Source organism: Tupaia chinensis, unplaced genomic scaffold, assembly GCF_000334495.1.
Source record: "Tupaia chinensis unplaced genomic scaffold, TupChi_1.0 Scaffold000132_1, whole genome shotgun sequence".
NCBI classification, from domain to species: Eukaryota; Metazoa; Chordata; class Mammalia; order Scandentia; family Tupaiidae; genus Tupaia; species Tupaia belangeri.
In genome coordinates this window covers 1,748,742-1,760,967 of record NW_006159601.1, presented here as the reverse complement: position 1 = coordinate 1,760,967, position 12,226 = coordinate 1,748,742, and the positions used below count along the sequence as shown (strand labels likewise).

General features: G+C 51.1%; 1 protein-coding gene across 2 annotated transcripts in view; it reads right to left on the bottom strand.

The window, feature by feature from the left end:
• Positions 1 to 12,226, bottom strand: part of FAM120B (family with sequence similarity 120 member B) — a 70,295-nt gene that overhangs the window by 38,087 nt on the left and 19,982 nt on the right. For both annotated transcript variants that reach the window (XM_027770411.1, XM_027770410.1), the window contains exon 4: positions 5,738 to 5,918. In XM_027770411.1, the coding sequence (XP_027626212.1) occupies positions 5,738 to 5,918 (181 nt within the window). The remainder of the gene's footprint in view (positions 1 to 5,737; positions 5,919 to 12,226) is intronic.

The window sequence follows — 12,226 nt, the reverse complement described above, 5'->3', positions numbered from 1 at the left end:
ACGCCTTGTTGGCTACCCTCCAATTCGAAGGGTGCGGCTGACACAGGCAGAGAAGCGAGAGAGGTAACTGGCAGGGCAGGCGCAGCTCGCCCACACGGTGGCTCCACGGCGGCCCTTGTTCCTCCTGTGCTCCCGCGGTCCCAGGAAACACTTGGCTAGAACTGCCGGGACAGAAGACTCCTTCCTGGCCTTCAACACACCACTGTAAGCCACTGAGGACCATCACGTGAGAGCGTCTGCAAAGCGGGCAGAGAGATCCAGAAGCCCCACCCTCTGACCCTGCAGTGAAAGACTGTAAGCATGCACCTCCTTACTCCCTCAGGGAAGCCGTCGTCCACGAGAGGGTTTCTCACAAACCAATCTCGAAACCGCCCAAGACCAGCAGACCCCATTCCCTTGGCAGCAGCCAGACCTGCTTGTTCCCCCAGGCCCACCCTCCTCACTGCGCTGTGCGCCCTCGATTCCACCCTCAGACTCTCCACTACCTTCCCTCCATCTCCCGAGGTTCTCCTCCGGGCCGTCCCTGGGTACGCCCTCCTGGATTCCATACCCTCTGCTGCGGCTCCCTGACCTGCAGTCCCCACTCCTGGGCAGCAGGTCCCGGCACGCCTGCTGCCCACAGCCCAGCTCAGCTTTCCCCTCCACTGCACGGATAGGCCTTCCCTGTACAGCAGTGGCCTGGAGCTGTGAGCTTGGCCAACGTGTCCCTGCCTAGCTGCGCTCTCTGCAACCTCCCTGCCTGTGTCCTCCTCCTCCTTTGGCCAAGCTGCTCTCTCCTGTCCTTCCCTCAGGGGGCCTGTCGATCTCAAGTCTGTATCCCTGGCTCGCCATCCCCCACACTTGCACTCGGGTTCACGGTGAGCAGTGACTCGTGCGGGCCAGCCACGGGCAGGCCAGCCACTCCCTGGGGAACACTCAGCACTGCCGGCTCCGTTCCAGAGTGGACAGAGGGCGCAGAGCTGCACATCCAGGAGCAGCAGCCCTGGGACAAACCAGGCCTACTTCACCCAGCAGGTGCCTGCAACCAACACGCCTAAGCTCAGTTACCATCTTCCATCAGATGCCCTTTCCTCTCGTATTCCCCAGCAGTTTGGGGACCAAACCCGGAGGCACTGGGCTGTACTGTCCCCTCCCCTACAGCTGTGCCTTCAAGACCTGGAGAGAGTGCTCTCTCTGCAGTAGCCTCAGGCCACATTCCACAGGGCCTCCTCCCCACCCAAGCAGTTCTCCAGGTGAGTGGAGGCTTTTCTAACTATTCTGGAATAAAAATACGGACAGGCTCTCCCCTAACTAAGGCTTGCCATAGCCCTCATTCAAGAGTACAGGCTTCAAGGTGCAACTGCTGGCCTCTGCCTGGCAGCCCTCCCGTCGAGCCACAACCCGCTAATCCAGGCCCACTCAGGTCAGTGGGCTCCAGACTCTGCCTTAGCATTTTGTCCTAGGGATGCCGCCACGCCTGGGCTGCCTCACTCAGACTGCAGCTGCCGGGAGTCCCAGGCTTCAAGCTCTCTGCCCCATGTTTGCATGCCGCTCTGCTGGGCTAGAACTGTCTTCTCCACCCAGTCTCCTCCTCTGAGGCCCACTTCCCTTCATGTCCTGACTCAGAGATTAGTTCAGGAAGAGGGGTCCCTTCCTCCAGTTCACAGTGCTCTGGCGTGGGTACTTCTTTAACATACACCCTCACCCCAACTGTGAGCTCCTGACAGCAAAACTCTCATTATTCAGGTTTTTTTTTTTTACCATTATTATTATTATTATTATTATTATTTTAATTTGACCAGAGAGACACAGAGAGGGGAAGTGAGAAAGTAAGTTGCCATGTCGGGGACTCGGACCATAGTTGGCCACATCTGAGTCCAGAGCCTTAACCACCATGCCATCTGCTGGTCCCCAAACCCTCAGTTTCTAACCTGAGGCCAGGCCAGTGCACACGAATGGAGCTCAGTAAGCACACGCAACAGCCTGTATTTCACAGTTACACACACACGCACACACACACACACACACACACACACACACACACAGGCTGAGTAAGCCTGGAGTTGTTTAAAACAAATAAACAAAAAACACACAATACCCACTTTCTATGTGATCTTCTTGACCAGGTTTTCCTATCATCAAAAATTTTCAATCAAAAATTTAAAAATAAATAAGGGACCAGCAGTTAGTAATGGCTATGTCGCTGGAATCCTATGTATGTAGTCGACCGCGGTTTGTGTCCCGGACCCGATGGCTTAAAACTCACACCGGGTGCGTGTGCGTGCGTGCCCAAGATCCCGAGAGAACGAAGGAGAAGAGATTGCAGCATGATTTCTAGCTTTCTGTCTGATTTCTAGCTTTCTGTCTCTCTGTCTCTCTCTCTGTCTGGCAAGCACAGGCGCCCTATGGCAAAAACCTCTCCAAAATAAATAAATAAATACTTAATGGTAAATGCTGAAAAGAATTGTTTTCAACCGAATCGGCAGGTAGTGTGGCGGAGGCAGGGACTCCCACGTGGCTGCCCAGTCCTAGCAGCTTGCTTTCTCACTCTCCCGCTCTCTCGCTCGCTCTCTCTCTCTGGTGAGCACATGTGTCTTAAAGCAAGTTAAAAAATAATAATCAATAAAACTAAATAAGTAATTATTTAAAGAAAAAAAGAAAGAAAGAAAAAAGCCAAGTGAAGGGCATCCTAAACTGCATTTTCATGGTTTCTCATGCTAAAAGATGGCTCTTACTAGGCTCTGGTAGCCACTGGGGAGAACACTGTCAGCTGTCTTAGAAGCCCTAAAACATCTACAGTGCTGTCCTACACCACCGACGTGCAAGTGGCTGTTCTTCATCTCTGGCAGTCTGCAACACAGAAGGTTAGGGTGGGCTTCCCAAGGAGTCTGAGTCCCGAAGACCTCATGGAGAAGGCTGGCTTTGAGACGGTGCTGATGTCCTTTATTAAAAACACCAGGTGGTTTTGCTACTATTGGGTTGTCAGAAAAGTCATGATGTGTTTTTTTCTGTTTTTCTATCTTGTTAAGATACAGGGAAGTCAGTGTCTGGCCAAATTTTCCAAGAGGGATGCAGTGCAGCTATTCATTTACGAACTGAGAAGAAACTGCTGATGTGCGGACCAGCTCGTTAGAGTGCCCTGATGTGCACAAGGGTCAGAAAGCAAACGGGCTGAAGAGCAGGATGACGACCAGGTTTTCTCTTTTGTTCATGATTCAGATCAACAAGGTTTGGTACCCATGTTAATTAAAAGATATTTCTTTTTTCCTTTTTATTTTTTTAAGAGGTCTCTGCCTTAGGGCATGCATGCTAGGGGGTGGGGGAGAGTCAGAGACAGTGAGAGGGAAAGTGAGAAATCACTCTCCCAAGGATGGCCACTCTGCAATCCCTTCTCCTCCCATTCTCCTGGGATCTTGTGTGCCCACATACATGTGCCTAGTGTGAGTCTGAAGCCACCGGAACTGGGGCTGGAACCATGACTGGCCGTGTGGGAGTCCAACAACTTAACCGCTACGCTGCCTGTGGCCCAATTAAAAAGTACTTCTTACAAAGGAAAGAACTAAAGGTCCAAGTGGCGCCATGCAGCTGCTGAGTCCCGGACACCGACGGCGTCCACCAGACACAGCAGAGAGACGGACAACTCTTACTTTTTCCGCATACATAATTAACTGGCCAGAGGACTACACTGGATCTGCTTTGCTTTTTTCATTGGCCAGATAAAACTGCACCTGAGATTGTGGTGAGCCCTGGGAAGGGTGTAGGAAAGGACAGGGTGATCACCAGACAGGGCTTCCTGACGACTGGGCATCGGGCGCCAGAGGAAGGCGTGTCACGACTTTCTCGATGACCTAGCAGTACTGTCTCTGATGTGGAAAGACAGGTGAGGAGTAGCTGAGTGAGAACTGGGGTGCCCTGGAATGTGCCGGGGCCTTCACTGTCTGAGCCTCGCCTCTGCACCTGCTGCCTACAGGGCAGTGACAGTGGGCCTCGGGGAGCCCTGGGCCGCCCCCACCCCGTGGGTGGGGGAAGCCGGCAGGGGGTCTCCACAACATCCCCCGCACATTGTAAGGACGAGCCACCAATCCGCACAATGTCTTCCTCCAACCTCTACTCAGAGGGCAGTGCTTCTCATCTGGGTCAAGGTTAGGCACAATTCTTACACACTCACCCAAACCCAGGTACTCCTTTCAAAAATGAGAGGCAAGTACAAAGCATTACCTGCCGTTTTCTTGAAACAAAAAATAAGTTTGGTGTTTTACTCAAAAATCCTAGAGGCGAGCCTATCTCTGGGGGCACTACACATTGTTCCAGAGGTTTTAGTCTGAATGCACCTGCGATCAGGTTAGAATGGTGTGCAGAAATGTTATTTGTCTGGATTATAACAAAGCAATCTTTTACATATCAAGAAAAATAAGAAATTGAGTTTCTCTGGTAATTTCTAAAAGAAAAAGACTTTATTTTATCTTGAGAATTTTCCATTTGCTGGGCTCTAAATTCAAGAGACCTGAGTAAACACCTGTGCCTTTTGCGAGGGGGCTCTTTACTAGTTGGTTTTTTGGTTTGTGTAACATTTTACATGGAAAATGGAAAAATAACATCCCCAGCTTTTTCTTTTGTTACTGCCAAGACAGACATGCTGTCCCGCTATGTAAAACCTCCCACTTTAACTACGACTTGTTTTTCATGGAAGCAAAGCGGGTATCTACACTTCTGGTCCCCCCTAAAAATCCCACCTGGCCATGTGAGCACAGGAGCCGTGAGCTGGGGAGGGCAGGACTCTGGCCAAGCAGGGGCCTAGAGTCCACATGGGTGAGGTGGGGAAGAGAAGGGAGGACAGCAGAGTCTGTTTTAATTTCTTCATTATTGGGGATTTCTAGTTTTAAAACAATCCTCTGGGCTTCTTAAAAAAAAAAAAAAAAAAAAAAAAAAAAAACCCATTGTCCTTAAGGTTCCGTAATGTTTTATATCGGTACTTCAATCTAATTGTGTGCAGACGTAGTCTAAAAAACAGAAAACTCCTGAAACATTCCTTTCTGTATCCATGTCTGCAAATAAAAGAACCACCCCTTAAGTAGACATTAGGGATTTGTTTTGTTTTGTTTTGTTAGTGGCAGAGAGAGGGAAAAGAGAAACAGACAGATGCTTCCGACAGGACCCGTGTTGCAATCCTCCTGCCGCAGCCTCCTGATCAGTTAGGGTCACAGGAGCACAGCCACGATGGTGTGTCCAGACTGGCCTAGGACCAAACCTGTGTCTCCCCGGATTGGGGGGGGGGTGCTACCTGGGTATCACGCTGGCTGGCCAGACACTCAGGGCTGTAGCAAGCCGCCAGTCTGTCAGGCTTTGTGAAGTCTAGCTCCCTGCTCACTCAGGGGCTGGTGATGACCCTCACACTCGCACCTTCTCCGTAGTCCCGTGGGTTCCTAGACATCTGCTGAGTGAAGATGAGGAGAGGGTGACATGTGTAAGGACACTCTAACATGTGCAACCTACAGGGAGAGGACAGAAGAGACGCTACCTCTGGGTCCTTCTGAGCCCCTCCCTGACCAAATGCTTACTAATTAGGTAGAGATGTGCCATGGCATTTAACCTAGACTTGTTTTACAGATGTGTTATTCTTCACTCTAGATTCACAGAGAAACAAAGCCCTGTATCACTGTCTCCATGTCCAGAAAGAATGCACTGCACTTCTTCTGCCGGGCTCTCGGGACTTGATTCCAAACACAGCTACTCCGAGGAAAGACCGGCCAGCTCTCACCTGCGCGGTCTCCCAGTAAGAGCGAGTACACACGCTGCCGGACGGGGCGGTAGGTGAAGGCCTGGCTGGGCAGAGCCTGGTCGAGCTCGTCCTCCAAGGTGTTGCTACACTCGATCTCGCCGCTGCTCAGGATGTTGTACACCAAGTAGCTTTCTGCTTGCACGTGACGTGTTCTAGCAACCTGTTCCAAAGTTAGAGAGAACCAACTTCTCTGAAAACAAACGAATCTAGATGTAGAAAAAGTCAGTACCTTTTACTGTCCCCACCTGCCAGGGCACTCAGAACGGGGTCCCTGCCCACCGAGCTCACTCAGGGCTCCCTCCCGCCCAGGGGCCACGTGCACACTTCCTATGCCAGTTGCACCCTCGTCTCCAGGCACCTGAGTCAGCGCGCTGTCCCCCGCGGCGCTGCGCTGTGCTGCCTGTTGATCCCTCCACCCAGTGCTCTTCATTTTGCACCAGGGCACTAAATACAAGCTCCTCAGTGACCCTCTAGCCTGCTTCTGCCCTTTCCAGACCATCTTCCCTACCCCAACCACACTGTCTTCTGGAAACAGGACCAACTATGATGCCCTCGAAACACCTGACCAAGCATCAAATTCTTCAGCATAAATTCGAGGTCTCATTCTCCTAGCTCAAAATGCTGTTTTGCCCTCACAGAAACCCATACTCTATCCTAATGCATCGCCACTGCTCCTCAAGACCCCTGAGTCCGCTCCCACCTTCCCCTGCCCAGAACGCCCTTCCCCTCCACTCTCCCTCACACAGCCCTTTCTCCTCTCAGGCTCCTCTCTACAAACCCTCTCCTCCTTCCACGACCAGAACTAGCCTCCAGCCTAGGAGCCTCGACTTCCCTATCGCACGGCCATCTTGCCTGAGCTCTCTGAAGACGAGGGACGGCTGGGATCAGACGCTATATTGCATTTATACATTCATTTGTTCAGTAATTGTTTATTATGTGCAAAAAACTATATGCCAGGCACTGCATTGCTCCCTTCCAATGACAGGACAGAGCTGGCCCATGGTGGGGTATGAGACAGGTAACACAAACTAATTTCACTTTCTCATTACAGTCAAGACCAGAAGCTCTATAATGACCTACATTTAGGTGTTATTCTCCTGAGAAAAACATTCTTATTACTGTGAAAATAAATTTATCTGTACTAGTATTCAAAATTCTAACAGTCCATCATTAGGGCATGTAAAGCATGAAGTTAGAATAACTTGGAATATTGGGACCAGCAGATGGCATAATGGTTACGTTGCTGGACTCCCAAGCAGCTGAATGCAGTTCTAGCCCCAGACCCAGCACCTTAGGTGGTGTGGTGGTTAAGGTGCTGGACTCACACATGGCTGACCATGGTTCAATCCCGGACCTGGCCACTTGCTTTCTCCCTCCACCCCCTCTGTGTGGGTTTGCCTCTCTCTGGTCAAACAGAATAATAATAATAAATAAAATAAAATAACTAACAAAAAACCTCACACCAGGTACATGTGCGTGCATGCCCACAATCCCGAGAGGAGAATGGAGAAGGGATTATGGTATGGCCAACCCCCCTGAGGGGGGTGACTTCTCATTTTCTGTCTGTCTCTGTCTCGCAGGCAAGCAAAAATCTCTCTAAACAAAACAAAACAGAACAAAACAACCAAGAACCTCAGAACATCAAAAACTCAGTGTTTAATTTATATTTACTTAAGCAGTCCTAGGTATGCTGATTCATTATCATAGAACTGAGTCAGAGAGATCAGCAGTTAGCGTAATGGCTATGTCGCTGGGTTCCCACGTAGTCACCTGTGGTCCAAGTCCCGGACCCGGTGGCTTAAACTCATGGGGACCAGCAGTTAGCGTAATGGCTATGTCGCTGGACTCCCACATAGTCGACCGCGGTTTGAGTCCTGGACCCAGTGGCTTAAACTCAAGCTGGGTATGGGTGCGTGCGTGCCCAAGATCCTGAGAGGAGAAGGGATTGCGGCGTGGCCATCCCCCTGGGGGGTGATGTCTCACTTTCTATCTCTCTGTCTCTCTCTGTCTTTCTGGCAAGCGCACGCGCCCTATAGCAAAAACCTCTCCAAAAAAAGAAAAAAAGAAAAAAAAAAAAGAATTGAGTCAGTATCTCTGTTTCTACATCCTTCCTATAAAAACTGGGTTTAATAAAAATGTCAGCCTCTCAGGACTTGTGCACACAGCCAGTCACACAGCTGACACTCAGTTGTGCTGACGCTCCACTGCAAGGTGACCCGGATGCCAGGCCCCTTTGGAACCTAGACACCTGACAGAATGCCTACAGGGCCAGAATTCCTCCCAACTAAGGAAGACCTGCCAGCATCGCTAAAGTCAATAACGTTAAAGAGATTTTAAAGAGTGATTTAACAAGGCCAGACTCCCATCTGGCTGACTGAGGTTTAAATCCTGGGCCCAGCAGCTTGAAAATCATGCCAGCAGGACCAGTGGAACTGGACTCCCACACAGTCAACCGCAGTTCAAGTTCTGGACCTAGTGACTTGCTTTCTCACTTTTCTGCCCTTTCTCTCTGGTCAAATTTAAAAAATGATACTACATAAAATTAAAGAAGTAATTACATTAAAAAAAAATCATGCCAGGTATGTGTGTGTGTGTGCGTGTGTGCATGTGCATGCCCAAAATCCTGAGAGTGGAGAGGGGACTGCAGTGTGGCCACCCCCATGGGGGTGATTTCTCATGTTCCCTCTTTCTGTCTCTCTGGAATGCACGTGCCCTATGGCAAAAACCTTAAAAAAAAAAAAAAAAAAAAAGATGAAGTGAGGAAGTGTGTAATGGTCTCGGATCGAACTTATGCTTTGACCGCCTGAGGCCATCAAAAGCGACCTGTACTGTCCACGGACCCTCTGACACAGACTCTACTAGGAATGTCTGGCCGTGTATTTAGGGATCCTTCGGGGTAGTCACTCCGCCTCACCCTTCTATTCCCTCTTCCACTTCTGATTCTTTTTATCTTGAACGAGCTGTTTATACAAATTCACCTAGAAAACTGTAATATCTTCCTTTACCCTACCAAGAAATCCAATTTTGGCAACTCTACTGAATTTGAGATGCAACACTGTTTCCCAGCTGCACCCAGGGGAGCCCCCACCCCCTCTAAGCTGTGACTAACCCAACTAACCCAGGTTAGATCGGTGTCCTCTACCCTGCCCTCGGAAGCAGACAGACAGCACCCTGCTCTGGAGGAAGTCTTCACACACCCCCTGATGGAAGATCCTAAAGCACACTGAATTTAGTTTATCTTAACGGTTCCCGAACACCCTGCCGTGGAGAAAGCACAGGTGCCTGCTATGCCCCGTCCAGCTCAGAGGGCAGCTACCACACATGCTCAAAGTTCCGTCGCCTGCACATCGGCAGGAGACTCCACTGCAAAACAGTTTTAAAGAGCGATACGGCTTGGGACCAGCACTTGGCGTAATGGCTATGTCACAGGATTCCCATGTAGTCGACTGCGGTTTGGGTCCCGGACCTGATGACTTAAACTCATGCCAGGCGCCTGTGTGTGCATGCCCAAGATCCCAAGAAGGGATGGAGAAGGGACTGCTGCGTGGTCATCCCCCCGGGAGGTGATTTCTTGCTTTGTCTCTCCGTCTCTGTCTTTCTGGCTAATGCATGCTCCCTATAGCAAAAACCTCTCCGAAAAGGAAACAACAACAACAACAAAAAGAGCAATACAAAGCAATTGAAGAAACTTCTAAATTGCTTCTACAACATAGTTAAGTTCAACAGAAGCCCCAGACACTAACGATGTACCCATCCATCCTGCCAGCACACAGGCCTCAAGCCCTTCCCGGGTCTCTCCTCCCATCACAGGCCCTTCCCTGCCAAGCTCCCACCTTCCCTCCGCTGCTCCTCAGTCCCTCTGCTGTCGTAATTCTCCAAGGAAACCAAAGCCTCCTCTGGCCAAACCCGGCTACCTGGGTGGCCTGGCCCTGCTGCCTGTCCTCTGCAGCATCTGACACTCCATATCTCTCCCCATTCCTGAAAACTGCCTCGGGCTTTTGTTGGGGACATTCCCTGTTCCTCCTATCCCCACCTCACACAGCCTTCCACTCTGAGGGCATTCAGTGTAACGAGGACTGCCAGATGCTATCTCCTACTTCTGTCCATAGGACTTGGGGCCATTCTCACTACGTGGGCATGTCCGAGGTGTCTACACCAGCCCCCTGTAAACCCTGCCTTGCTCTCCCTTCACCAACAGGAACCACCACCCTCAGTGCTCAGGGATGTACTTCACCTCCACAGGAGGCTGGCTTCTTAGTTTTACTTCTAAATCATTTCTTGACTTTGCTTCTATTTCCACTGCAGTTTTCTTAATTCTAGTGCTTTTTTTTGTATCTTACGTGAGTTTCTGCAATGGCCACGTACACTCGCCAAGGTCTCACAAATACCTGGTCAAGGTGCTGCAGTGGCCATGCCTCAGGGTCAGAAGCAGGCCGACACCGCCTACCGCCAGGCATCCCCCATGCAGCCCAGGCTGCTGCCCAGGCCAGAGTGTGACGTAGGTGTTTCTCCGGAGCCTGAGAAGCACCCGCTCTCCTGCTCTGATTGCTGACCACGGCACCTTCCTCCCCAGGGCCAGCCAGTGTCCACGGCAGCAGGCAAGGAGATGGGAGCTTGCCAAGAGTGACTCGGCCTAGGGCGGGGGCGTAGACCTTTGGTCTGCGAGCGCACACCTCTGTACGCTGGCCCGTAAGAAGGGAGCCCAGAGCGTGGCTCTCAATGGGGCTGCGCAGCAACTATGTGAGAACCCGTGGCGTGCCCTGTGGGTCACAGATCGTAGACACACACTCACAGAGACGCATCTCTGTCTGACAGTGGCCAGCCAGGGCAGAATGCCGGAGTGGCGTGAGCTGAGCCCGAAGCCGGCTCTTCTCCATTCTGCCTCCTCACATCCTGCCATGCCACGACTGAGCACCACACTCCCCGGGCTCACACCGGCGGGGGGGGCGGCCCGGCACCCTGTGCTGGGGCCTGCCCACACTCACACAGAGGTTCGGCTCCACCCTCCCTCCAGTGGCTGACCTGCTTTCTCCTCCATGAGGCACTTATAAACGCTCTCAAATAGAAGTAGCCATGTTTCCCCCTCGACTCCTTCATACCTTCTACCTTGTAATCCCTAACGGGTGCATTATATGCTACTTTCTCCTGTAACTATCTGTATTAGTAAATTACTTTATCTGCTGCAATGTCCGTAAATAGAAAAAGAGGGTGGGGTCAGAGGATGGTGTGGTGAGTGAGGTGCTGGACCCCCACACAGCTGACCAAGGTTTGAGTTTCAGACCCAGCAGCTTGAAATTCACACCAGGTGCCTGTGTGCGCGTGAGTGCCCAAAATCCTGAGAGGAAAACGGAGAAGGGATTGTGGCGTGGCCATCCCCTGGGCATGATTTCTCATTTTCCGTCTCTCTGTCTCTTTCTGCCTCTCCAATGACCACACGTACACTATGGCAAAAATCTCTGAAGACAAGAAAAGAGGCTAAAGACATTTTTATTAGTGTTTTACTTAGGTTTGCTGTAGGTCACATGCACTCGCTAGCCGCCCCAGCCCGTGCACCCTGTGCTGGGGCCTGCCCACACTCACACAGAGGTTCGGCTCCACCCTCCCTCCAGTGGCTGACCTGCTTTCTCCTCCATGAGGCACTTATAAACGCTCTCAAATAGAAGTAGCCATGTTTCCCCCTCGACTCCTTCATACCTTCTACCTTGTAATCCCTAACGGGTGCATTATATGCTACTTTCTCCTGTAACTATCTGTATTAGTAAATTACTTTATCTGCTGCAATGTCCGTAAATAGAAAAAGAGGGTGGGGTCAGAGGATGGTGTGGTGAGTGAGGTGCTGGACCCCCACACAGCTGACCAAGGTTTGAGTTTCAGACCCAGCAGCTTGAAATTCACACCAGGTGCCTGTGTGCGCGTGAGTGCCCAAAATCCTGAGAGGAAAACGGAGAAGGGATTGTGGCGTGGCCATCCCCTGGGCATGATTTCTCATTTTCCGTCTCTCTGTCTCTTTCTGCCTCTCCAATGACCACACGTACACTATGGCAAAAATCTCTGAAGACAAGAAAAGAGGCTAAAGACATTTTTATTAGTGTTTTACTTAGGTTTGCTGTAGGTCACATGCACTCGCTAGCCAGAGAGAGACACAGAGAGGGAAAGCAAGGAATGCCCCACCACCCACCCCAGAGATGACCGTGCCTCAATCCCTTCTCTTTCAGTCTCCTCTCAGGATTTCGGCATGCACGACTTTCAAGCCGCTGGGTCCGGGACTCAGACTGTACAGTCGGCTGTGTGGGCTCTACCATCTTCTCTCCCTTTTAAAAGGTTTTTGCCATGGGAACCAGCAGTTAGCGTAATGGCTATGTCGCTGGACTCCCACGTAGTCGACCGCGGGTCGTGTCCCGGCCCCGGTGCATTAAAACTCACGCCAGGCGCGTGTACATGCATGCCCAAGATCCCGAGAGGAGAATG